Source organism: Nycticebus coucang, chromosome 3, assembly GCF_027406575.1.
Source record: "Nycticebus coucang isolate mNycCou1 chromosome 3, mNycCou1.pri, whole genome shotgun sequence".
Classification (NCBI taxonomy): Eukaryota; Metazoa; Chordata; class Mammalia; order Primates; family Lorisidae; genus Nycticebus; species Nycticebus coucang.
Window position 1 is genome coordinate 123,564,750 of NC_069782.1, and position 26,470 is coordinate 123,591,219.

General features: G+C 39.2%; 2 protein-coding genes across 7 annotated transcripts in view; one reads left to right on the forward strand and one right to left on the reverse strand.

Moving 5' to 3' along the window:
- The window catches only part of PLCE1 (phospholipase C epsilon 1), a 310,555-nt gene extending 295,353 nt beyond the window's left edge, over positions 1 to 15,202 (forward strand). For 5 of the 6 annotated variants that reach the window (XM_053583635.1, XM_053583634.1, XM_053583633.1 and 2 more), the window contains 5 exons: positions 1,331 to 1,540; positions 7,060 to 7,218; positions 9,820 to 10,038; positions 10,373 to 10,585; positions 13,566 to 15,202. In XM_053583635.1, coding sequence (XP_053439610.1) covers positions 1,331 to 1,540; positions 7,060 to 7,218; positions 9,820 to 10,038; positions 10,373 to 10,561 — 777 coding nt within the window. In that variant the 3' untranslated portion in view covers positions 10,562 to 10,585; positions 13,566 to 15,202. The remainder of the gene's footprint in view (positions 1 to 1,330; positions 1,541 to 7,059; positions 7,219 to 9,819; positions 10,039 to 10,372; positions 10,586 to 13,565) is intronic. The other variant, XM_053583637.1, reaches the window with a different exon arrangement.
- A 174-nt stretch (positions 15,203 to 15,376) lies between these two features.
- NOC3L (NOC3 like DNA replication regulator) overlaps positions 15,377 to 26,470 on the reverse strand; it is a 35,595-nt gene continuing 24,501 nt past the window's right edge. The window contains exons 18-21 of the mRNA XM_053583639.1: positions 25,701 to 25,829; positions 24,847 to 24,944; positions 22,241 to 22,325; positions 15,377 to 21,905 (exon numbers count right to left, since the gene is read on the reverse strand). Coding sequence (XP_053439614.1) covers positions 21,774 to 21,905; positions 22,241 to 22,325; positions 24,847 to 24,944; positions 25,701 to 25,829 — 444 coding nt within the window. The 3' untranslated portion in view covers positions 15,377 to 21,773. The remainder of the gene's footprint in view (positions 21,906 to 22,240; positions 22,326 to 24,846; positions 24,945 to 25,700; positions 25,830 to 26,470) is intronic.

Genomic DNA, 26,470 nt, shown 5'->3' on the forward strand with positions numbered 1-26,470 from the left:
TCGCTCTGTCACATGGATTAGAGTGCAGTGGCATCATCATAGTTCACTGCAACCTCAAACTCCTGGGCTCAAGTAATCCTACCTCAGCCTGTAAATAGCTAGGACTATAGGCATACACCACCACACCCAGCAAGTGCTTTTTCTATTTTTTGTAGAGACAAGGTCTCACTCTTGGTCTTGAACTCCTGAGCTCAAAGTGCCTTGGCCTCTCAAAGTGCTGAGATTATAAGTGTGAGCCCCTGCACTCAGCAAAAGTAACTACAATGATTGCTCATCTTTACTGAGATCTCATAATGTACCCATGTTATGTGGTATGCCTCAAACATAAAACAAAATTAAACATTGTTACTATTTCAATTCCCATTTTATAGGTGGAAACTGAAGTTAAGTATCTTGCCCAACACCTCACAAGGAGCAAAGGCAGACTGCAGACTCAGGTCTGCTTGGTTCCAGAGGCTTGTCTCAGTTGCTTTGTTTGACTGCACAGAGTCAAGAGAAAGAAAGAAAACAACCTTTTAGGCATATTGTCAATACTTTATTAAAAGGAGATAGGCACAGTTGCTTACACTTGTAATACTAGCACTTTGGGAGGCTAATGCAGGAGGATCACTTGAGGCCAGGAATTTGAGACAGGCTTGGGCAACATAGCAAGACCTCATCTCTATAAAAAAATTAAAAAAAAAATTAGCTAGGGCTGGTGTCATGTGCCTGTATTCTTAGCTAAGTGGAAGGCTGAGGCAAGAGGAGCACTTAAACCCAGGAGTTCAAGGCTACAGTGAGCTATGACTGAACCATTAAACTCCAGCCTGGGCAAAAGGGTATAAAACTCTGTCTCTAAATAAATAAACAAACAAATACAAAAAGAGAATTCCCAGAACTTATATCAGAGGAGAACTTAGCCCTGTAAACTTTCCATGAGAAGATGATTATTTCCAATGTAAGAAGAACAGATTATCTTAGTAAATACTGTATTAGGTTCTTTGCAGTTAGTCCTATGTTGCAAAATTACAAAGGGCTAAGTTAATGGAATGAAAAACCTAAATTTTTTAATTCAGCAGGAACTCTCATTCCAGCAGTGGGAAAAATAGTTATGCGTCTGGGAATTATGAATAAATTGTGTCATTGCCCAGAGTAGACATAAACAATCCTTTTTTAACATAAGAGAATTCTTAGATCTTCCAAAAAGAATTATACAACACCATAGAGTAAGTTCCACTTGTAAATTGTACATCAAACCTACCTGAACACCATGAAAATAGTTGTTTTGAACTTAAAAGTTTTGTTTCCCTTCTCAGAGGTGTGCTTAAATTTGCCTTTACTTTTTCTTTAGATTTTGATGACTGAACAAGATGCCAAACCTATTGCCACTGACTATTTTTTGATGGAAGAAAAATATTTTATATCAAAAGAAAAGAATGAATGCCGGAAACAACCATTCCAGAGAGCCATTGGTCCGGAAGAAGAAATCATGAAGATTTTAAGCAGCTGGTTTCCAGAAGAAGGCTACGTGGGCAGAATTGTTTTAAAAACCCAGCAGGAAGTAAGTGTGTCTAGGAACAGCCTACACAGCAGCAGCTCAGTCTGTGATTAACCATTGCCAATCAACACCACCCTCAAATTCAGAATTTTCTTGTGATTGTAACTATTCTTCTCAAGTAAATGTGGCTAAACAATTCAGCACACGTTTGGAAACATTATCTCCAAGTTACAGAAATTCAGTCTAAAAACATCTCTTGTAAGACAAAGGGAGCAAGAACTTTAAAAGGATTCCTTACACATGTCCTCAGTGGGTCCAGTATTTTTTTATTTTTTATTTATTTTATTTATTTTTTCTTTATTATTATTATTTTTTTTGTAGAGACAGAGTCTCACTGTACCACCCTCGGGTAGAGTGCCATGACGTCACACGGCTCACAGCAACCTCTAACTCTTGGGCTTAGGCGATTCTTTTGCCTCAGCCTCCCGAGCAGCAGGGACTACAGGCGCCCGCCACAACGCCTGGCTATTTTTTTGTTGCAGTTTGGCCGGGGCTGGGCTTGAACCCGCCACTCTCGGTATATGGGGCCGGCGCCCTACTCACTGAGCCACAGGCGCCGCCCTACTTATTTTATTTTTGAGACAGCGTCTCACTCTAGGTTGGAGTGCAGTGGCATGATCATAGTTCACTGCAGCCTTGAACTGCTAGACTCAAGCGATCCTGCAGTCTCAGCCTTCAGAGTAGCTGTGGCTAAAGGTGTGAGCCACTGTACTCGGCCCAGTATTTTACTTATATGTGTGAAAAGATATTGTTGATATCAGATGAGGGTCACATTAGTATATTATGCAAGGCCTGTAAAAATTTTGCATTTTGGGATTCATTGTCTTCCTGTTGGTGCCTGCTAAAGTTTTAGCTAATTAAAACAAGAGAATTTCTTTGAAAATATTTTATAACTTCACACAAAGTAAGAATAACCTCTTGGCCTTGGTCAGAATTAGTCACGCTTTGTATTATGTGCACTAATATCCTCATGATCATTCCTAGGAAGGAAATAATGCAAGAACATTGAAGGAATCACAGCGAAACCTGCCCTTTTCCCTTGATCTAGTTCACTGAAAGACCAGCTCACAATTACTGTAGATTAATAAGAGAAAAGTTTATTTCCAAATACCATGCATACAGGGGGAACCACAAGAATGATTTCCCCAAAGTCTCAGTGATGGTCAGTGATTTTTAAAGATGGCCTTTTAGCAGGGAGGGGGAAGAGTGTGGAAGCATGGGGATGGAGGGGATAAGTGTGGATGGGTGGAAACAGATTGAATTGTAGATTTATCTGAGAGACAGTTTTCCTGCTTCAAATGACCTTAGGGCCAGCTCTATTCGTATGCAATAAGGAAGTCAGTAACCTTTTCTGATTCTAAATCAGGTTACTTAGGGTTCAAACCCGGCTCCGCCAAAACTGAAAAAAAAAAAAAATGGTCTTTTACCTTAAAATATTCTTTATAACAAGGAATCCTATTTTGGGGTGAAATTTCCTTAGCTCCTTCACCATGATGACTCCAAATTGGTGGCTCCTGCTTGACTATTGATGGAGTGCCTTTTTCCCCCCATGAATAAACTGGTAAGACCCTACTAACTTACTGACATTTTTTTTGAATTTCAGGTTAATGTAAGGGTACAACCAGGTCAAAATATTTGAATTTGTTAGGTAAAGTCCCTCTTGTATTACTGCCATTTAAAAAAATAACTGTAAGGTCATTGCTTCAGTATAAACAACTGTGCTTTATAATATGTTGATAATCAAGCATCAAATTAGGTCATTTTAACAATTTGATTAAACAACTATTTATTGAATACCAGTATGTGCCAAGCTCTATTCTGGGCAACATGATCTGCGCCTTTGGAACACCTAATAGAGCTTGACTGGTAAAATGTCCATCCCAGACCATGCTTGCTAGGGCACAGGGGAAAGAAGAGAGAACCGATTTTCACCATTACTTTTTCACTCTCCAGTCACTATGAACAGCCTCAACAAAGTGCCAGCATCACCTCTAGGGACCTGAGCCACCATCTCCTCCCTAACCTTGCCTTAGACCATAAAAAGATTTTTAATTTAAGCAAAAAAAAAAAAAAAAAATGTAATCGTCTCCCCAGCCTCCCCTCCCTGTCAGACATACAAATTGCTGAGACAGAGAACAAGCAGTTCTAATAAAAATCTCTTTATGAGAAAATAGCAGAGGGCTGGACTTCTGAAGCCATCTTTAATGTCTCTCTAAATTTTTTTTCTTATTCCTAGTTGTCTTGCCTCAGTATGTCTGTGAATAAGTAAACTTTTTAACCATGTATTTGCCTGATGATTTACAGTGTTTAAATCTCTCAAACACCCACTACGATGAATGATCTCATGATATAACAAAACACATTTTATACCTAAGGAAACTCGGTCGGAGAGGTTAAGTCATGATAGGGTCAGAAATGGAAAGAACCCAAGGGCTATGCTGTGCTGCCCGGGCTGGAATTGTGTCAGTCCCTGTGGATCATTCCCACTCAGCACCGTGGAAGGAGCAGGGAAGGGGCCAGCTGTTGAGTGTCAAGGGACTTCATGCCATGGTTAGAAGCAGTGAGGAGGGAGGGATGCCTGTGTGCAATGTAAATGTTTATGGCAACAGGCAGTAGAGACCTCAGGAACAGATGCTTAGTTAATACTGGTAGAAGGAAACAGTTTGAAGAAACAGAGGGACAAATTAGAAGGGAAGGCCAAGCCTTTCTGATGAATAAAATACAGCTATGTTCTACTTTGTTGGGAAGAGGTTTTTGAAATGACTGAAATACTGTATCTCAAAAGATAGGAGATTACATTAATGGGTCTAGGTTCACTTGGTGCATAGTGATAGTAAGTATTTACTACTGGGACAAATGAATTCAGCAATTACTGAATGCAGGAGGGCACTATTATACATTTTTTTAATTTCAGATTAATAGGGTACAAAGTTTTAGATTACATTGTTCTCACTTCCGAGGTAAAGTTCCAGTTAGAAAAGAGCCCCTCACCCAGCGGGTATGTTATACACTCTCACAATGTGCACATTAAGTGAGATCCAGCCTCATGCCCTTCCTCTTTCTGCCAATTGTCCTCCCCCCTCCCACTTCCCTCAACCCTTTAAGAGGGCACTATTATATCTGGTAGATTTGAGCTATAAGTATTTCCATTCATTTTATTCTGTGGAACTAATAAAATACATAAGCAGTTTGTTCATGTATTAAAAGTCTCCAAATTGCTGTGACCTCTGTTCTCTCCTGTCTGCCTTTTAGAATTTTCTTGTCTTTTAAGCTGTCAAACTGTCAGGTACTACATCTTCCTGTGGTCAGCGTGCAGTGCTCTGACTGTTACTGTATTTGAAATAAGGCAAAATGGGAGTCCCTCACAAATCAGATGATTAATCCTCAACAGGTCACCTAGCTTCTGTAAACCTCACTGCCCTAATTTGTAAAATCCATAATAGAAACTACTCTACTTGACTCAAAAAGTTAATCATGAACCTCATGTCAAACATTTAGACAAGATGTAGAAAAATGTTTAGTACACAACGTATATATGTGAGAGCTATTGTTATTATCTTCTGTTCATAACCTGTGACTTCTAACTCATGTGGCTGAAAACTCCTTAAAAGTAAATAAGCTCTGAGTGAGGCTAAGGAGCCCTCTTATAAATAATGCATAGTGCTTTCTTGTTGGGATGTTAGAAACTTCTGTGTTTTTGTTTCTTTTTTTTTTCCCTTCTTGCTTCCTAACATGGGAATTTCCCCTAACCTTACTCTCTGATTAAATACATTATGATCAATGAACTGGCAGAGTATGCAGCCACATCCAACTAAGCAGCAAGCTGTCTAGGAATGGACATAAAATGAGCACGCTCTTAAGTGGGAGAAAGTTAACAAATTGTAGAATGGTCTATGTAGGAGAGTAAAGTCTGATTACATTTTATGTAATAAAAATAGACAATAGCTCTTCTCTTCCTCACTCCCATTATATAGTGAATAGAGTTCAAAAAAATTCATGTGCCATGGTTGCACAGTTGACGGAATGACTGGGGCAGGCCGGTGTAGATGTCTGGCTAGCGTTAGGAGCCAATACTTTCTGGGGCTGGTTACAGTTTGGTGCCATCTGGTGGCAGTTATCCATTCTGACTTTGCTATCAATGGAGACCATTCTGGGTCATCTGGCTGATTGGAATTTACAGGAGACTGACAGCAATTCACAGATTCTTTGGGTTAGCAAGCACATTTCAGTAGCCTGGTCTGGGAATCTAAGGCTAGGTCAAGAATCCTCAGGATAGAATTTTCTTGCAAAATCCTTGCTTCCTGAGATGGGGTTGTTCTATTTTCTTGCTTTGTTTTCCTTCCTCTTTATGTCCTCCTCTCTCAGAAAATAAATGACAAAAGAACAGAAGCCATTTGACAATCACGTGATATCTAAATTCACATAATCTTAGGACTCTGTTGTATATATTTACTCACATACAGAAAAATACATTTGTATATCCATGGCCAATGACTAGATTCACTGAAAGTCAATTCACTGGCAATTAACCTGGTGACCAATTCCCATAATTGTTGAGTTTTGTTTTTGTTTGGTGGTTTTATAACTTTTTTAATGTATCTGACCATTATTAGTTTGTTTTCAATCACACTGACTGTAGATTTTTGAAAGTTGTAATAGGTACATAGGTAACCAAAATATAAAGCTTGTTTGATGAATCTTCATCCTTATTATTTTCATCTTTATTTTCTGGACAACCACACATGGATATGGTATGGGACATTCCTTATTCCTTTGGCCCAGACAGCTTTTGTTGAGCCTGGTATAAAAGCACACATCTGGATTCCCATCTCCTTCATGGCAAATTTCTGGATCTGAGATCCCCACACTTCCTGAAGCCCACTCCATGGATGTGCTTGTGAATGTTGATGGTGTATTCTTGAGTCACCACCTCATTGATGGCAGAATGGCTCTTCTTCTTACCACCCTTTCTTTGCAGGAGCCATTCTGCTAGGCCCAAGTTGGAAAGGAAGAGGGGGAGGGATGAAGGAAGCAGTGGTTTGAGAGTTTTAATGTTTGTTTCAATGTGGCTTACCTCCAGCCATTGTTTCAGCCTTTTCACTGTGGGTTTTGTTATCGTGTCTGAGTGTCAATTTCACATTTTACATTTCTGATACCCAGCATTTCTTAAATGCTCAAGATCTGTGTCAATGGATAGGATTCCTTTTAAATGCAATTTACTGTGTTCTCATTTGGTTTTTGGTAATTGGAAAAATGGTATATTGTCTTTCTACAAATTTATCTAGAGTTCATTTGGACTCTCAAAATCCATAGCTACTAGGAACAGATAAATTGGCATGTTCTGGCTCAGACCTATGGGTCTGTCAACATCAGCAGAAGTACAGAACTTCCTTCCTATCAAAAGACAGATCTATCCTTTGGAATAGTTGAGGAAATAGTAACTGCATATAAAATTTGCTAGATTTTTTTCCTTTATTCTGCATCATCTTACCACTTCCTCATACTTTTTTCTTTTGTAACAGAACCTAGAAGAGAAAAGCATTGTTCAAGATGACAAAGAGGTGATCTTGAGCACAGAAGAGGAGAGTTTCTTTGTCCAAGTACACGATGTTTCTCCAGAGCAACCTCGAACAGTCATCAAAGCACCCCGAGTCAGCACTGCCCAGGATGTCATCCAGCAGGTAAAAGCCTCGCCCTCACCTCAGTTCTTTTCTCAGTAACAGTTATGGAGATAAATCAGATGTCTGTGCATGGACAATGCATCTTAGAATGAAGTTCTAGAACAGAGGGGGCCCAAAAGGGAGAGTATATCCCTTGAGGCTGGGAAATATTAGCTCATTCCTTCAATAGATACTTAGCACCCAAAATGAAACTGTGTCTCTATGAAGACTAATAATAATGGATTTAGAATGTGGCTCTGCAGAGTGGCCCTTTCATTGTCCCAGAAATCCCTGAGCCAATGCCTAATAACCATCTCTCAAGGATCCTACAGAGGACAAGCAGGAGGCCACTTTGTGACCCTCTCCCCTCTGCTAGGTCATGCTTCTCTGTTTACATGGTTTCAGAGAGTTATGTTTACTTCCTTCATAGCCTTATCGTTTTCGCATTCATGAAACACCTATTTGGGAAGTGACAGGCCATAATGGTTAAGAGCACAGACCCCAGATCAAACTGCTCTAGGTTCAAATCCCAGCTCTACTTCTCACTAAGGTCTTGAGCAAGATCTCTGATCTATGCTTTAGTTATAGTGGTATGCTGATAAACGGGCTCTCTTTAAGAAAAAAGAAAGCCCGAATTTATTTCTATTGTGTAAATACTCCTCCCACATCTGATTTCCCTGGCCGGTTCTAAGTGGCTCCAGCACACTACTATGTGGTAAATTGGATAACATGGAGATAGTATAATAGTATTTAATTCACAAGGTTGTTGTAAAGATTAAGTAAATATATGTGAGGCATTTGGTACAATGCTAGCACGTGGTAAACACTAAGCACTATTTACTATTCTTTTTATGTGATAACTTGGTTACTATTAGTTTCCAAAGGGCCCATACTTCTATTTCTTTTGCTTATCTTTGTCTCCCCAAAGTAAAGCACAATATCTGAGACATAATAGGTCCTTGCCAAATATCAGACGAATGCCTAAGTTCAGAAATGAAAAATGCCTTGTACCAAATGAAAAGGGAAATCGGGCGACTTCGAAAATTCCTTCAACATCCAAGACTCTATGACAAAGAGAGCCTAGTGGGACAAAGAGGCTGCTGAGGGGCAAGATTCTGAGTCTCACTGGCTATGTGACTTGTGTCCATGAGCTTTCTTATGTGGAAAAATTTGGCTCAAGTCTTTATTCTGTTACTTACAATCTGGGTATACTCTGGAATCTGCATAATTTCTGTTAAGTTTAACATCCTCATTGAAAATGGGGCTAATGATACCTAAATCATAGACTATTAGCAAGCTAACTGAGGTTATGCGGGAATGTATAGGTAGCTCTGAAGATTAAGTTCACGAACTTGCCACCATGTGCTTATGTTGGCAGCAATGTACAAACAGCTCAGTGAGCTTTCATAATCTTGGCAGATCAGTGTCTCACAGCTGTGTTCATGTCAACATGTGGTGGTGTCCTACTGTGTGTTCATTATTATTGCTCCATGTTTTTGTGTGCCATCGCAAGAATGTCAAAGCTGGAATTAGAGCAATGAACGAACATTAAATTTCTTATTAAACTTGGCAAGTATGGAAGTGAAATCAGGCACAGGTTAGTCCAAGTTTATGGGGATAATGGCATGAAGAAATGACAGTGTACAAACGGATTAAAAGTTTTTCTGAGGGAGAGAAGACACTACTGATGAAGAGGTTGAGGTGGCCAAAAATGAACAGAACTGATGAAAACATTGCAAAATTTCATCGAACTGTATACATCAGAATCATCAGCTGACTGTGGAAGCATAGCAGACCAAGTAACCACTGGCAGGAAAACAGGAAATCTTAACTGAAAATCTTGATATGAGAAAGGTGTGTGCAAAAATGGTCCCGAAGGAGCTCGCTGATGCACAAAAGCAAAGCAGACTTGAAGTTTGCTGAGACCTTTTGGAGAACCAAGACAATGTTTTGGACCATGTTCTCACTGGTAATGAAACATGGGTGTACCAATACGACCCTGAAACAAAGTGTCAAAGTGCACAATAGAAGTCAGCCAATTCTTCCCAACCAAAAAGTTCCAGCAGTTCAAATCAAGAGTCAAAACCATGTTGCTGGCCTTTTTGATATCAGAGGGATTATTCATTATGAATTTGTACCAATTGGACAGTTAACCAAGTTTACTATTTGAAAGTGCTGAAAAGGCTGTGTGAAAAAGTTAGACAAAAAGAATCTGAACTTTTACACCATCAACTCATGGCTCTTGCATCACGAAAATGTACCACCTCAAATAGCACTGTCTGTGAGGGAGTCTTTAACCAGTAAACAAAAAACTATATTGGAACATCCTCTCTACTCATGTGATCTGGCTTCCACTGACTTTTTTCTTTACCCAAAGATAAAGGAAATATTGAAGGAAGATGTTTTGATGACATTCAAAATGTCATTCAGGCTGTCAGAACATCAAGAAAATGACATTCAGGACATCAAGGGTAATATGACAGCTCTGATAGCCATTCCAGAAAAAGAGTTCCAAAATTGCTTTGAAGGGTGGTCTATAGTACTTTGAAGGTGTCTGTAGTGATATTTAGCAATGTTGAAGATATCGTGTCTTTATTCATTTGATCATAACTTATCTTTCAGACCTTATGCAAAGCCAAATATTCCTATAGCATCTTGAGCAACCCCAACCCAAGTGACTACGTGCTTTTGGAAGAGGTGATGAAAGATACTACCAACAAGAAGTCTTCTGCCCTGAAGTCCTCTCAGCGGGTCCTTTTAGATCAGGAGTGTGTGTTTCAAGCCCAAAGCAAGTGGAAAGGTGCAGGAAAATTCATTCTTAAACTAAAGGAGCAAGTGCAGGTAAAACTTAAGTTACTTTGGTCTCTTCATAAATATCTGATATTCATAATCATATCATAATCATATTTGGGAACTAGTGAAAGCTAGGAGAAACTTCCTGAGTCAAGGAATAGAGGTGGGAGAAAATTGCTTGTTTTTACTGTGTGGAAAGAGGTGTGCCCCTAACCCCAACGGCGGTTAAGCAGTCCTGAGATGGGACTCCCTCAGCCCTTCTTTCCAAAGCTCTATTTACTAGAGAAAGACAAGGAAAGAGCTCTTTTTGACAGTGTTGTGACTGAAGACCTTGAGTTTAACCTAATACCTACCAATGGAAGGTTCTTTTTTCCCCCAACAGGCATCCCGAGAAGATAAAAAAAAAGGCATTTCTTTTGCAAGTGAACTCAAGAAGCTCACCAAGTCAACTAAACAGCCCCGAGGACTCACATCACCTTCTCTGCTTTTTGCCTCAGAAAGTATTCAAAACAAGGAGGAGAAACCTGTGGGTGGCTTGTCCTCCAGTGACACAGTGGATTATCAACAGTGACTAAAGGCAGCATGCTTTGCCCAGGTATGTGAAGTCATTGCACCATTCTGCAATAGGGCTCAACTCAAACTGCTTTTGAAGACAGTTAGTACAGCATTTTTTATCTTTTCTAAGTGGAGGATGTCTCCCAAGGCAGGTAGGAAAAATACCTTAAAATAGGAGAAGGTCTCTAAAGATACATGTAACTTAAGTCTTTCTAATTTAGACTTCCTTATTTTGTAGACAACTAAGTAAAGGCCCCAAGAAGGCAACCAACTTGCCCAAAGTACCACAACAGCCCATTTCATCATAGAATTATTAGTAAGTCACATGTACGTTCTTTATGGGCTTCATCCAGCCTTTATTCCTTTGGATTTCTGGTTTTATGTTGTCTAATTTAGGTTTGATTTATCCTTAACAACCTCATCTCCTTTAGCCTCAATTAAAAAAATAAAAATCTGGCATCAAGGATGTGATAGTTAAAAAGTAAACAAAGTAACGTAACAGCATCCACCTTGAAAATGCAGTAAATTTAGGGTTTCAATTGCTAGACCACAGCTTGGTATTTACATGCCAAGTAAATTTCATTCTAGCTTGAAGCAAATTATTTACCTGGGACATGGATAAAGGCAAGTGAGGGAACCAAACATAAGTTTCTTTTCATTTCGTTTAATGAACCTAAGGGATCATTAAAGCCATTTTTCACCTGTCCTATTGTAGTTCTAAGATTTTGAATTCACAAGAGACCAGCAGCAAAGTGAAGGCATTGCTCCTTATATTACAGAGCTTTGCCATCTGTCTTTATCACAATCAAGAATTTTTCACATAAAATTGCAAAATTTTGATGCTCACAATTAAAAAATTCACTGGTACCTCTTGTCAAGAGCCTCTGTCAAAGCCAAATTTGATTTATAACAACTCCAAAACAAGCCCAAAACATTGAGACCATGTTTCTACTTTTAAGGAGCAACTCCTAAAGCAACGTGGTGCCGCCTAGTATTGCGAAAATTCTGCAGGGCCAGATACAGAAAACCATCTCCTCCAAAATATCTGTATAATCCAAGAGATTCAAGGCTGTTGAATTTCTGTATGCAAAGACTCATCAGTGTAGGGTGGCGCCTGTGGCTCAGTGAGTAGGGCGCCAGCCCCATATGCCGAGGGTGGCGGGTTCAAACCCAGCCCCGGCCAAACTGCAACAAAAAAATAGCCGGATGCTATGGCGGGCACCTGTAGTCCCAGCTACTCGGGAGGCTGAGGCAAGAGAATTGCTTAAGCCCAGGAGCTGGAGGTTGCTGTGAGCTGTGTGATGCCACGGCACTCTACCAAGGGCCATAAAATGAGACTCTGTCTCTACAAAAAAAAAAAAAAAAAAAAAAGACTCATCAGTGTACATGGACCGGTGAAGCTCTGAGGACTTCGGCACCCTTCTTTTGAGATACATCTCGTATCTCAATTTTTTAAGTTTGAGACTCACTTTTTTCTGCCCCAGTGTTGCTAAGACAATCAGCGCCTCTTCCAAAAGCCCAGTGAGTTTTATGACTGAGCACCAATGTTGAGTGCTTCCCCCTTTTAGAAAATGACTCACCATTATAGAGGATCTGTAAGCAAGCCATTAAGGACAGTGATCGAAATTTAAAATATTTTTCATTATCTAGAATTTAGTATCAAATAAATCATAGGTGTGATGTTATACACACCTCTATGTTGTTACTTCTGTAATGACAGAGTGAAATCAAATTATGCTAGGGCTGGTAAATTAGTCGTACTACTCTATGCATAAAATGCCCTCTGTGTACCAAAAGATTACATTAAGTACAACTCCACAAGAAAGTTGACTTAGAAATAATATGTATACTATAATAAATATGCCCAATTGCTTATATTTTCAGAGAATGGGGGAGAGTGATAGTAATTTAGATGATTGCCTTTGTATTCAATTTTCCTGTATCAAGCATTTAGAATCACTCAGCTGTCTTCACAAAATTGCCTAAAGCTGGGGAAGCTCCTCTTTGAAAGCAGCCACTGGTGGATTTGTAGGGATTTACATCCCATGTTATGACCTCCTTCACAATGGTGTTTCCAAGGAGTATTTGTTAAAAAGGGGTAGGGGGGTGGCGCCTATGGCTCAAAGGAGTAGGGCACCAGCCCCATATGGTAGAGGTGGCAGGTTCAAGCCTAGCCCCAGCCAAAAACTGCAAAAAAAAAAAAAAAAAAAAGTGGGTAAGGGGCTCAGGACCCATAGCTCAGTGAGTAGGGCACAAGCCACATACACTGAGGTTGGTGGGTTCCAGCCGGGCCCGGGCCTGCTAAACAATGACAACTGCAACCAGAAAATAACTGGTTGTTGTGATAGGCGCCTATAGTCCCAGCTACTTGGGAAGCTGAGGCAAGAGAATCACTTAAGCCCAGGAGTTTGAGGTTGCTGTGAACTGTGACGCCACAGCACTCTACCGAGAGTGACAAAGTTTTGAGACTCTGTCTCAAAACAATAAAGTGGGGGAGGGAGGGACTTTCTGTATATGCTCATAAAAAAAAAAACTTTAAGTATTTTGCCACTTGCTGAGTGACATAACATTTCATTTTATTTGTCATAAAATGATTGTTTCTAAAGTTTCAATAACAATCCAACAATTTCTAAATAAGTAAATATTCATATGAAGTAGGAGATACATATAAATTTAAGGGATTCCCCCTTAAACAATTTATTTGAATGTGATTTTCAGATTAATGTGAGGGTGCAAACAAGTAGGTTTCAATGTCTGTATCTGTGAGGTAGAGTCCCTTTGAACGTGATTGAAAAAAAAAAACCTTTCCAAAGAATGTGGTGTTCCAGGGCAGAAATAGCCTAATAATGTTCTACCTCCCAGGAACGTGATGTTCTAACATTGTGAGTTCAAAGAAAAGTCTCTTCCTCAAGCTCAGCCCCCAGAACTATACGTTTCAGTTGGTTGAACCCTTGCTACACTGTAAATGTTTGTTTCTTCATTTTTAATATACTAATAAGCCTACCTATTCAACATTACAGGTGAAGATCTTTCAGCAAGAAGTAAAGTCAAGAGCGAACAAGGTGGAAACAAATATAATTTACTCATTTTCATTAGACTTAAAACTGGAAATTGATGATTTTAGAACTGCAACCTTCTTCACAAGAGAGGTCCATGCTGAGGACAAGCAAAATGGCATAGGGCCAAGTAGCTACCAATCAATTTATCGATGAATGAAGCGCAGAAGCCCTGGAGATTGCCATTTTACAAGTGTCAGAAACTGGGAAAACATCGCTAAACTTGCAGTAATTTATTTAGAACAAGGGTCAACATTCTTTGCCTATAAAGACAGGGTGATATGGTCCCTGTTGCAACTAGTCCGCTCTGCTGTTGTAGTGCAAAAGCAGCCACAGACAATACGTACAGGAGTGAACGTGGCTGTGTGCCAATAAAACTTTACTTTATGGACGCTGAAATTGGAATTTCACATCATTTTCACGTTACAAATATTCTTTTGATTTTTTTCAACCATTTAAAAATGTAAAAACTATTCTTAGTTCAAGGGCCACACAAACATAGGTGGCAGGGTGGATTTGGCCCAGGGTCCATTGTTTGTCAATCTGACTTAAGAGAACTCAGAACAGAACGCACAAAAGTCTGAAAACAAGAATGCTAGTTTAGTCACATATTTTGCAGCTGAGAAGCAGAAACCTGGGCCTTGTAAATGTGAATGTCCCAAAGATTCAGTAAAAGCAATTCAATTTAGTTGCTACATTGTGTACCATAGTATATTCTTCTTTAAAATTTCTTTTTACATATAGAAATATTTGGTTTTTTTAAAGGTTGTTGCTTATATATTCACAGATTATTCCATTTTTGGTTTTCACTAAATGAACTTAGAATGATGTATAATTTTAATATCTACTGAGTTATGGTGTCTTAAGAAACCTAACCATTTTTTTTTTTTAACCTAACCATTTTTTAAAAGCAAAAGTAGACTGAGTTGGTGTTTAAGGTAAATTTATTTATTTTGCAAGGTTTGAACTGACACTGTACTTACCTATTTATTATACATAGCTTTCTTGATATTGCTATGGTTTAGAGGCATTAGTAGTTCTATTTGAAGACAAACCTCTATAAGAAAAAGTATGCTCTGAACATCTGAAATGGGTTAGACTTTCATGTAAAATAGTTTCATCTTCATTTCTGATTAACTGAAGAGCTAATCACAAATGAAATGATCCAAGTCATACTTATCATTTAATGTAAATTATTTTTAAAATCTCACTGTACAGGGCAGTGCCTGTGGCTCAAAGGAGTAGGGCTCCGGCCCCATATGCCAGAGGTGACGGGTTCAAACCCAGCCCTGGCCAAAAACTGCAAAAAACAAACAAACAAACCAACCAACCAACCCTTGCTGTACAAAAACTATCAACTAAATGTAAAGGATTCTTCTTATTGGTATCAAGCAAATTATGATTTTGAAAGTAAAATATGTATTCCTCTAAAGTAAAACCCAAACTTATTTATTGGTTTCATTAAATTTTAAGACATTTTTCTTCGAATTATAAAACATACTAAGAATCCTAACCTTTGCTCTGAGTTTTTTTTTTATTGAAATATAAAAATGAATAAAACAGCCCGTCTTTTGCATAATTTAAAAACAGAAGTGTTAAAAATACACCACACAGGGCGGCGCCTGTGGCTCAGTGAGTAGGGCGCCAGCCCCATATGCCGAGGGTGCCAGGTTCAAACCCAGCCCCAGCCAAACTGCAACTAAAAAATAGCCGGGCGTTGTGGCGGGCGCCTGTAGTCCCAGCTGCTCGGGAGGCTGAGGCAAGAGAATCGCGTAAGCCCAAGAGTAAAGAGGTTGCTGTGAGCCGTGTGACGCCATGGCACTCTACCTGAGGGCGGTACAGTGAGACTCTGTCTCTACAAAAAAAAAAAAAATACACCACACAGCTCTCATGTCATTAAAAGTTCTGAGTCAAAGCCTTATAACACTAGAACAAATACCATTTTCTTGTCAACAGAATTCAAGCTATGTCAGTTTGATATAATTTGTACAGTACTACAGGTTTCCTTTTCAATCATATTAGTCTAGAAAAAATGCACAATGTGGCCCCCTTTAAAAAAGTATTCTGGAACTTTATCAAGCCTCTATAAACTAATAGGCAAAGTGGTTGGCTTACCATGTCTTGAAAACTGAATACTTGTCTAACTAGCTAGAGCCAAAATGAACACTATGCAGGGTTAATGAGATAAAAAGCAAGACTGGTTTCCCTAGGTTTATCATTTGGCTTTGACACTTTCTTTAACATAGATGATCTGGCTACAGCAACAATCTGAAACTTACAAAAAGACTGAATGTGAGAATGGTTGTTTAGCAAGTAAAAAAAACCCAGCCTGTTGCCTATGTTGCATCCCAACTTGGCTGTCATCAGGTTTTGAGGTAAAAGTACGTTCATTCTATTTGTGTCTTTGGATTTTAAGGAAGGACATATTGGTTAAAAACATAAAGGGCCCACTCTACTGTTATATTACAAATTGCAGGCAGAATGGGGACCAAAGACCTCGTTCTTGGCAAGGGTAAACACCCCTAGAAAAAAGGGAAAATAAAAAAATAAGCTGAGCAAGGTGGAACAAAGAGAAGTCAGCTAGTTTACCTTTAAACCAGCTCCTGCTAAATATCTTATCTGAGCAGTTTCCTGGAAGCCTGGCCTATAGGCGATATAGCTTGGCATCACCCTTGCCGGGTCTGTGAACGCTCTTGAAATAATGGCCGCAGATGAAGCTGTGTGCAAGGCCAAGCAAGAAACATTCACTAGGCCATCCCCTGCTCAGTCAACAGCCAGAGCCCTGTAATATGGATAGGAGGGCTTATATCCCTATTACAGAGGAAGACGCCTCTGTGGTGGTGATGAGAGGACAATTCCTCTTTCACACTAATTCTTCAGAGGGGACTGATGCCAGTGGCGTTTTACTTCACAGTGAACTAGCTGAGATTAACACACACACACACCCAGGAATCTGCGTGTGTGACCACAGACAAGAGGCTGCCCCCACACAAGGCTCAGGTTCTGGATTTCTCAAGACTCCTCAGACCCTTAAAGTTAATGATTATAGAAACAATAAGGATGCTTGCTAAGAGAAACTGCTGAAGTCTTTGTTCCCTTTCTCAGCCTACCCTCTGGGCTAATGAGTAAATAGCCTTCAATAAAAGCTGAGTGGAACACTCAGGGCCACTCATAAGAACCCCACAAATGGGCACTGGTCCCCTATGCTCCCACCTTTAAAATTATATTCTGTGTGTCTTACCTCTTTGTCTCTCATTGTTTCTAACTTTACTTTTCCCCAGTCAATGGCAGCCAAATCCACAGGTCTCAACAGACCCTGCCCTGAGGTGGGACCCCGGCAATAAATGATGAGCACAACCTAATGTTTGCTGAAAATATAAAATTTTAATTTAAAGCTTATCTGAATTATACATCTATATTAGCATATACAATGAAAGAAATTATCCCTAATAGCCATTAGGGCTAGACACACTCACTACCATTTCATACTCTTTAGACTATAAGACATCTGGGTAACAAGCACTTACCAGTAAAGCTAATATGGAAAAGAATTTAAATATACAAACTCAGTGTATTAGAATATTTTAAGAAGTATCACTGGGCCAGACCTGGTAGCTCATACCTATAATCCCAGCACTCTGGGAGGCTTAGGTGGGAAAACCACCTGAAGTCAGGAGTTCAAGACCAGCTTGAGCAAGAGTGAGACAACATCTCTACAAAAATTAGAAAAACTAGTCTGCTGTGGTGATGGACACCTGTAGTCCCAGCTACTCAGGAAGCTGAGACAGGAAGATCACTTTAGCCCAGGAGTTTAAGGTTGCTGTGAATTACGATGAGGACACTGGTGTACTCTAGTCAGGGTGACAGAGCAACTGAGTCTTTAAAAAAAAAAAAAAAAAAAAAGCAGCAGGGGCAGCACCTGTGGCTCAAAGGAGTAGAGTGCCAGGCTCCATATATGGAGGTGGTGGGTTCAAACCCGGCTCCGGCCAAAAACTGCAAAAAAACAAACAAAAAAACCAGCAGCAGCCTCACTAGATGTAAAAAGAAAGGAAGTGACTTCTGTCATGCAGGTGGTACTTTCAAAAAATCTATCTGTGGCTTGGAGCCCATGGTTCAGTGGTTAGGGTGCGGGCCATATACACCTGAGCTGGTGGATTTGAACCTGGCCAGGCCTGCTAAACAACGACAACTGCTACGAAAAAATAGCTGGGCTTTGTGGCAGGCGCCTGTAGTCCCAGCTACTTTGGAGACTGAGGCAAGAGGACTGCTTAAGCCCAAGACTTTGAGGTTGCTGAGCTATGACGCCATGGCACTCTACTGAGGGTGACATAGTGAGACTCTGTCTCAAAACAAAAAAAAAAAATCTATCTGGCAAGAATTAGTATAAGATAATGCAAGATTCTTGAGAGTGTTAAGGGAGTTAGGGATAGCTAGGGATAAATCTATAGGAAGTAACAATACTAACGGTTGAAGTAAAGCCTCTTTTCCTGTCATGCTTACTAAATAAAAATTTACAAATTTTCCACTTGGGGGTAAATTGAGTCTAGACTCAACAAAATCCTACTCAAGCTACATGAGTTACATGTAGCTTGTTTTTAATCAAACATGCTTTTATAAAGGCCTCCTAGCTCAATGGCCCTGGAGACATTGGAGGCTTACTAACAATATGTATGTATGTATGTATGTACTGGTTTTCCCCTTTTTTAACTCCATCTTTCCCTTCCTCTTTCATCTCCCCTTCCAATACAGACCTCTCTTCCTCTACCCAGACACCCACAGGCCTCATTTAATTCTGAAAAATAATCAAGATTTGCTCTCTGATCCAGTAAGACTGAATTAACTCTGAAACACAAAGTTCCACAACTATGTTCCCATACCAATAAAGGACAGTAGGATTCAACTGCCTGTTACCTTCAATTTATATTGGCGGAATAAGAGGCTACAGGGGAAGTACTCCCAAAGTGGCAGTTTGACACCTTTTAGTCAGCAGTGAGGCCAGCAAAGGTGAGCCACCAAAAGTTAGAAAAGGGAGATTGCCTCTTACACAAAACGCAGACTTTGGTCAACATTTGCATGATCTATTGGTAATAATCTATGTGTGCCATTTCTTTTTTGTTGTTGCCGTTTGGCTGGGGCTGGGTTCGAACCCGCCACCCTCGCTATATGGGGCTGGCGTCCTCCTCACTGAGCCACAGGCGCCACCCTCTCTGCCATTTCTATACATCTACTTTCTAAAAGCAATTCTTGGCTGATAGCTAAGGATTTTCACCTAGGAATATCTGAGCTAAGTTATCTTTGAAATACACACTGAATCTCCATGATTACCAACCTATTCTTTTCTTTTTGTAGAGACAGAGTCTCACTTTACTGCCCTCGGTAGAGTGCCGTGGCGTCACACGGCTCACAGCAACCTCCAGCTCTTGGGCTTATGTGATTCTCTTGCCTCAGCCTCCCGAGCAGCTGGGACTATAGGCGCCCGCCACAACGCCCGGCTATTTTTTTGTTGTTGCAGTTTGGCCGGGGCTGGGTTTGAACTCACCACCCTCAGCATATGGGGCCGGCGCCCTACTCACTGAGCCACAGGCGCCGCCCCCAACCTGTACTTACATATGTCTTGGATTCAAAACAAACTATGCTCAAGCCTGCCACCACGCAGGCCTCTGAAACTTTCCCGATTTCAGATGACATAGGTTTCTGAACTTTTGAAATAAGTCACTCGGACTCTGAATTGGATAATGTTGCATTTAAAAAAAATGTAGTGTTAATAATTTATGAAAAATCACAGAAGACTGAGGCTATATCTTATGCCTATCATTACCCTATGTCACTTTTAAGTACCTAGCATTGTGCTAAGTATGTAGTGGATGCTCAGTATCTGTCTAGCTAAAAAGAAATTAAAGCTGTAGCTTAGTATAGACTCAAGGTAGGTGTGTATGTGATTACTAATGACTGTAACATTTAGTTCTGAAAATGAAGTTCATCAATACAAGGTTATATAAACTTATGTACAAATATACTTTACCCTCAAATTCATATAGGATATTCAGATACTAGTATAATTTTATGGTCCCACTGTGATTCTATATAAGCAAGTAAAAAGCATAATACAGGCATGAAATACCTGCTCAATTTCTAATGTTTTGCCTTAACAAAACAGTCTCTGCTGCCAAATTAAGGTACAAATGTATTTGTATGTTTAGAAAATAAATTATTGTCACCTGTATTGGTCACTTGTGCTCTGATGGGAAGCCACTAATCCTAGCACTCTGGGAGGCCGAGGCAGGAGGATTGCTTGAGTTCACAAGTTTGAGAGCAGCCTGAACAAACACGAGACCTTGTCCCTACTAAAAATAGAAAAACCGAGGCAAGAGGATCGCTTGAACCCAAGAGTTGGAGGTTGCTGTGAGCTATGACTCCATGGCACTCTACCCAGGGCAACAGCTTGAGACTCTGTCTTCAAAAAATAAATAAATAAAAATCACATATAAGAATATGCTAAAACACTGATTTGTAGTTAGGCAGATATACTCATCCTCCACTCTGCTGGAATGGTAAAGGAATTTTTTGTTTTCATTTATTTCATGAGAAAAAAGAGCTTAAAGCTCCAGACTAAAATAATTGGCTGCTATGGCTTTGAAGCAATAAGAGATCTATTTAATCAGATTGCTATGCATTTTTTATAAAAAATTCTCTCATCACAAAAATAGTAAGCAGAGAAAACAGTTGTTTTATTCAACTATTCCAGTAGAGAATAATTATAACCTGATTACTAAAACATGTATTTTTTTAGGTTATTCCTAGAATTTGGGAATAGCTATTACATAAAATTCTCCTTTATAAGAAAAGGGATTTTTATCTGTTAAGGGTGGAGGGAGCCCCACACTGGTTCCCCAGAACAGAATGGTAAAGTCTTAGATTTGGTTCTTCTACCCTGGTGCAAGTCTTTCCCCATCACCCTCCAGGGCATGTGAGAAAATGCAAAGAACTTCAAATAGAATCGAGTCACATTCAAACTTTCTTCAAAAGTAGCCATAGTAAACTCTTATGATGATTCTTTTTATTTTTGGGGGGAAAGAGTCTCACTCTGTGCCCTGAGTAGAGTACGCTAGCATCACAGCTCACAGCAACCTCAAACTCTTGAACTCAAGAGATCCTCTTTTCTATTTTTAGTAGAGATGGGGTCTTGCTCAGGCTGGTCTTGAACTCCTAAGCTCAGGCAAGCTACCTACCTTGGCCTCCCAGAGTGCTAGGATTATAGGCAGGAGCAACCAGGTCTAGCTTGATGATTCCTTTTTTAAAAGGCCTTGTTAGGTTACTTCTTGAGCCATATCAGCAAAAGCCACTGAACCTAAATTCTATTTCAAGCTATTTTTTTTCTCAAAAATCTTCACAAAGGCAGCACCTGTAGCAGTGGGTAGGGTGTCAACCACATACACACAGGCTGGCGGGTTTGAACCCAGCCTGGGCCAGCTAAAATAACAATGACAACTGCAACAACAACAAAAATAGCCAGGCATTGTGGCAGGCGCCTATAGTCCCCGCTACTTTGGGAGGCTGAGAAAAGAGAATCACTTAAGCCCAAGAGTTTGAGGTTGCTGTGAGCTATGATGCCATGGCACTCTACCTAGGGCGACAGTTTGAGACTGTCTCAAAAAAAAAAAAAAAAAAAATCTTCACAATAATATATTTACTCAAATTTAAAATCTTTCTTATTTCCATTATACTGTTGTAATAAAAATAATATTTATTCAGTTTTAAAGAGTAGTTATAAAGAATATTAAATGGTAACAAGTATTCTCATGGTCTTGATTTTTCTGTGCTCTATGTTCTAAAATTAATACATCAACTGGATTTCAGTAAGATCCAGTCCAAAGATTTTTTTTAACTATAACTTACTATGGGTACATGAAGTTTTAAAAAGGCAACATGTTAATAATAGAAATTTCCAACTATTGGGGTGGGGGAACAGCTTTCAATCTCCTTAATGAAATAACATTTTTAGAACGGGGGCAGAACTACTATACAAAAGGTAATTCTTCCTCCCCTTCCTAATCATTCTTAGGAAGTTTTCTTTGTATAAAAAGAAAAGGTCCTAAGTTAATAGCTTATTATTTTTTTTTTGGATCTGCACACACATATATACACAAGGAAGTCCACTGACTCTTCATTCTTCTACAATTGCAGTGATGTTTCCAAACATTTGGTGAAATCCAAAGGCAACTGAGTAACGACTTCATTGCAATGTCTTTTGACCAACTGATTTAAATCTTCATTCAAAAAGGAATCCCCTTGTAAATTTTTACCCTGGAAAAATATTAAAAGTACAAGTTAAAAGTTACTTATGCCATAAGCAAAAGCCAAGTTGTGAGCAAATTTGAAAAAGACAGTATCTAACACCAACACATGAAACATAATAATGACAGATGCTTGGTCAGGTCTTAGACATATCCTCTATTGAATGAACAACCTCATTACACTTCGAAAGAATTCCAACCCCGTGCATCCCTCCTACCATCAACTCCTACACATATACATATAAAAATCTACCTATAAAATAAAGCAAAAGCTGGAATTAGTTACTGAGACATATTTAGTTTTAATTTCATCTTTAAAAAAAAAAAAAGAAAACCATCACATACCTTAATTTTGGAGGCTGAAGACTGAACAGGAGGATTAAACGTCATTGCTGCCATGCTATAGGCCTCAAACAGTTCCACAGCCGATCTATAACCACAAATTGAGAAATGTAAAGATACCACTAAACCTGTGTGCCTAAAAAAAAATTAGATTATACCCAGAAAATGACTTATTATTCTAAACCCACATATTAAGGTATAACAGTCCTGCTTTTGAAACCAAGCAACCTACTCACTTAAGAGAAATCCTAAATTCTCATGTAATGTCAACATTATTCAACTAAATCCACCTCAGAGAAGTCTGGTATATACTTAGAAATATAGGCAAGAAACACAGAGAGAAAGCTAGGCCAAAGACCTCTGGTTTAGTGTAATCAAATCCTCAACTAGTTATGTGAATGACATGTAACTAAGTCTAACTTGGTCATGGCAGCCAAAGGAGTAAAGCATGGAGGTATCCTCCATGGACTCCAAATATAGTTCAATCCTTTAGCTGTTGGCCTAGATGAAAAACAAAGAGAGCACATTCAGAACAGAATATACACCTATGCCCATAGCACGTAAAGCAGTCCTTAATGATTTGGAGTTAATTCACATTCTCCAAAAGAACAGGCAAGGGCCTACAAAGGTTATGATGAGGCTCACATCCCAAGCTCTGTTCTCCAGAAGAGCACTATGAGTCTCCTTTCTCAAGCCATTCGTTTAAACCCATTCCTCATTTCCTCCATAAAAAGAAACATCTGGCATAAAAGAGGTAAATGTTCAAGAATACTAAGGGAAACATACCGGAAAATGAATATTAAATAGAAGAGTGGCAAAGAACCATCTTTTCCCTTTTCAAAAACAAAAGCAGGGTAAGGACGGGGGATAGGTGGGAAGTAAAAGGGAAGGAAAAGGTAAGTTACCATTTTATTATTTAATATTACTAAAAGTTATTTCTATCCTACACAGAAGAAAAGGATTTGGGGGGCCAGGCACGTGGCTCATGCCTGTAATCCCTCTGGGAGGCCAAAGTGGGTGGAGTGACCCACAGGTTTGAGATCAGCCTGAGCAAGACTGACCCCATCTCTAAAAATAGCCAGGCATTGTGGCAGGTGCCCGTAGTCCCAAGCTACTCAGGAGGCTGAGACATGAGAATTGCCTAAGCCCAAGAGTTTCAGGTTGCTGTGAGCTATGATGCCACAGCACTCTACCGAGGGTGACAAAGTAAGACTGTCTGAAGAAAAAAAAAGAAGTCATAAGGGCTCCTCCCTCCTGAATGGGATTAAGGCCCTTATAAAAGAAGCTTCATGCAGCCTTTGTCCCTCTTCCCCTTCTGTCTTTTCTGCTATATGAAGATTGTATTTCTCCTCCCCATAAGATGGAGGAATGAGGTGCCATCGTGGAAGCAGAAATCAATTCTCATCACTCATCTAAACCTACTGGTACCTTGATTTTAGACTTGCCTGCAGAACTGTAAGAAAATAAATTTCTGTTCATAAATTGCCCAGTATCTGGCATGTTTTTACAGCAGCATAAACAGACTAAGACACAAAGGTATCTTTTATACCATTTTCTCTCCTTTTCTGTATAACTGAAGTATTCCCTGACTTTATGCAAAAAAAGATAACTGCTATTTTTTCAGCTTTTCTGTATTTGTAAAAATTTTCAAAAGAAAAAGGTCAGATAGCCAAGTGTGGTAGTACCTGCCTATATTCCCAGCTACTCAGGAGGCTGAAGGCACGAGGATCCCTTGAACCCAAGGGTTCAAGGCTGTAGTGGGCTATGATCACAGCACTGTACTGCAGCCTGGGCAACACAATGAGACACTGCCTCTTCTAGAAGACCCTACTCAAGCTTCATAAGGTCATGAGGTGCTCCTGCCAGGGTACCTCTCTCTTTTCTTCTCTCTCCCCTCATTTTCTCCCATTCTTGCCGTAATAGAATCATTCAAAATAAACAAACAAAATCAAAGAGAAAGGAAAGAAAAAGAGAAAGCAAGGAAGCTCACTTTGGTTGACTTGTGGTTTATCTTCACGTGAAGCAAATACGGCGATATATTAGTAATTGTGGAACCGGAGTGATTGTGGCATATAAGTATTCACTACACTATACTTTCTACTTTTCTATATGTATGAAACTTTTCATGATTTAAAAAACATGTTTTAAGTAATTATTAAAACTAATAAAATCGGGCGGCGCCTGCGGCTCAGTCGGTGGGGTGCTGGCCCCGTATACCGAGGGTGGCGGGTTCAAACCCGGCCCTGGCCAAACTGCAACCAAAAAATAGCCGGGCGTTGTGGCGGGCGCCTGTGGTCCCAGCTACTCGGGAGGCTGAGGCAAGAGAATCGCTTAAGCCCAGGAGTTGGAGGTTGCTGTGAGCTGTGTGAGGCCACGGCACTCTTCCAAGGGCCATAAAGTGAAACTGTCTCTACAAAAAAAAACCAAAAAACAAAAAACTAATAAAATCATAGCTTTATAACAATTTGGGAATAGAAAGTAAGAACAAATCCAGATACCTAACTAGCATTCTGTATTTTGTGATATATTACTTCATAAAATAGACTTCTCATAGTAAATGGCTATAAGTTGAATTGTGAAGTTTTGGAATAAGGCAATGCTAATACTACCTTCGACTCAACTCTGGTTTGAGGGCTTCAGAGCCTTCAGAAGGGGCTCCAGCAATCAGGTGAGATGCAAATTTCTGCACTATGGGATGATAATATCTCTGAAGAGGAAACAAGTCAACCACATTTTGTACAGATTAGTACTTTGCAAAACAGTAGCTACACCAAAGATTTTAACAAAATCAAACCTTTTTAAAAAAAACCAAAACGTTAAAAAACAACAACAACAAACATGTACAGTATATGTAATTTATTAGAACCACATACCTACAGAAAGAATATTGTCTTTGTTAAGGGGATTAAAAATCTGATGATCAAGTTATTAGCAACATAGCATTATCTTGCTTTTACAGTATAAAAAGAAAAATTAAAAAGAAATTTCTGTTTCAGAGTGAAAAAAGTTAGTTTACCATCAGTTACCTGATAACTTTTCTACAATTCTCACTTTAATGTTGTCCATAATGTAGGATCACTATATAGGCAAAACCACCTTAAAACTGGGCCTACTGTCATATCCTTGGATAGGCCTTAACACAAAAGTACTTGATAACAAATCCTCTTCTAATCTAAATAGTGTTAGGGAAAGATTTCAATAAATATTCCACAACTTTGCCCCACACAAATGTCATCGTTTTCTGCTTCCTTAGAAAATGTATCTCAAAAGCTTACAGAATAGTAAAAGCAAAATAAAATGTAGTATTTTAAAACAGGAATTCTATAAAAGCCAACCTTAGGACAAAATATGTAACACAGTTAAGTACCCTGGCAATAATAACTGTTCAAGGAAAAACTGGAAAAAAATTGATCACATATCAAATAAATAAACAAACAAAAGAAAACTCCAGGGCTACTCTTACCTGAAGTGCATGCAATTCCCACAGAGCAGTGTTCTGGGCGTTACAGTACTCGGGCTCATCCAGCTCAGGGAGGAAAACTCCACTTCCCTGAGATTCACTGTCAAGCAACAAATCTGTTTTGGGGAAAGTCTGCAAAAATGTCCCATAAAAAGAAGGATTAATTAAGTTAACATTATTAATTTAATAGATCTCATTTGTCAGTGCTTGTATGTCTGTTCAAACTGATGGTTGTATAAGAACTATAAGCATAACATCTTTATACCTAGTTTTAATAAAACGATTTAAATTGATACCATATGAGAGCAAGAACTACAAAAGAATGTTTTGTCTTAGCCTGCTTTGAAGAGAATAATTTTATCTAGTAAAAGAAAATACAAATTTTATCTAGTAAAAGAAAATAAAAATATTCTTTTTGCAATCTCACTTTCTACAATCTCACTTTTAGTAAGAATCTTTCTTACAGAAATACTTACATCAGACACATGTATAAACATTCACTATAGCATCACTGTAACAGTAGGAAAATAAATAACATACATCCATCAGGAGAAACAGAAAGAAGCATAAAAGCCAAACGGCCTAGACTGGAATCGCACCTCTCTCACTTACTACTAGTACCACTTTAGACAAGATACTCATCCTCTCTGGATTTCAATTTTCCCATCTGTAAAATGGGGACACTAACAGTAGCTACCTCAGAGTCATGAAAATTAAGTGAGTTCATTTTTATAAAGAATTTCTAACAGTGGCAGGGACATAGTTAGAATTAT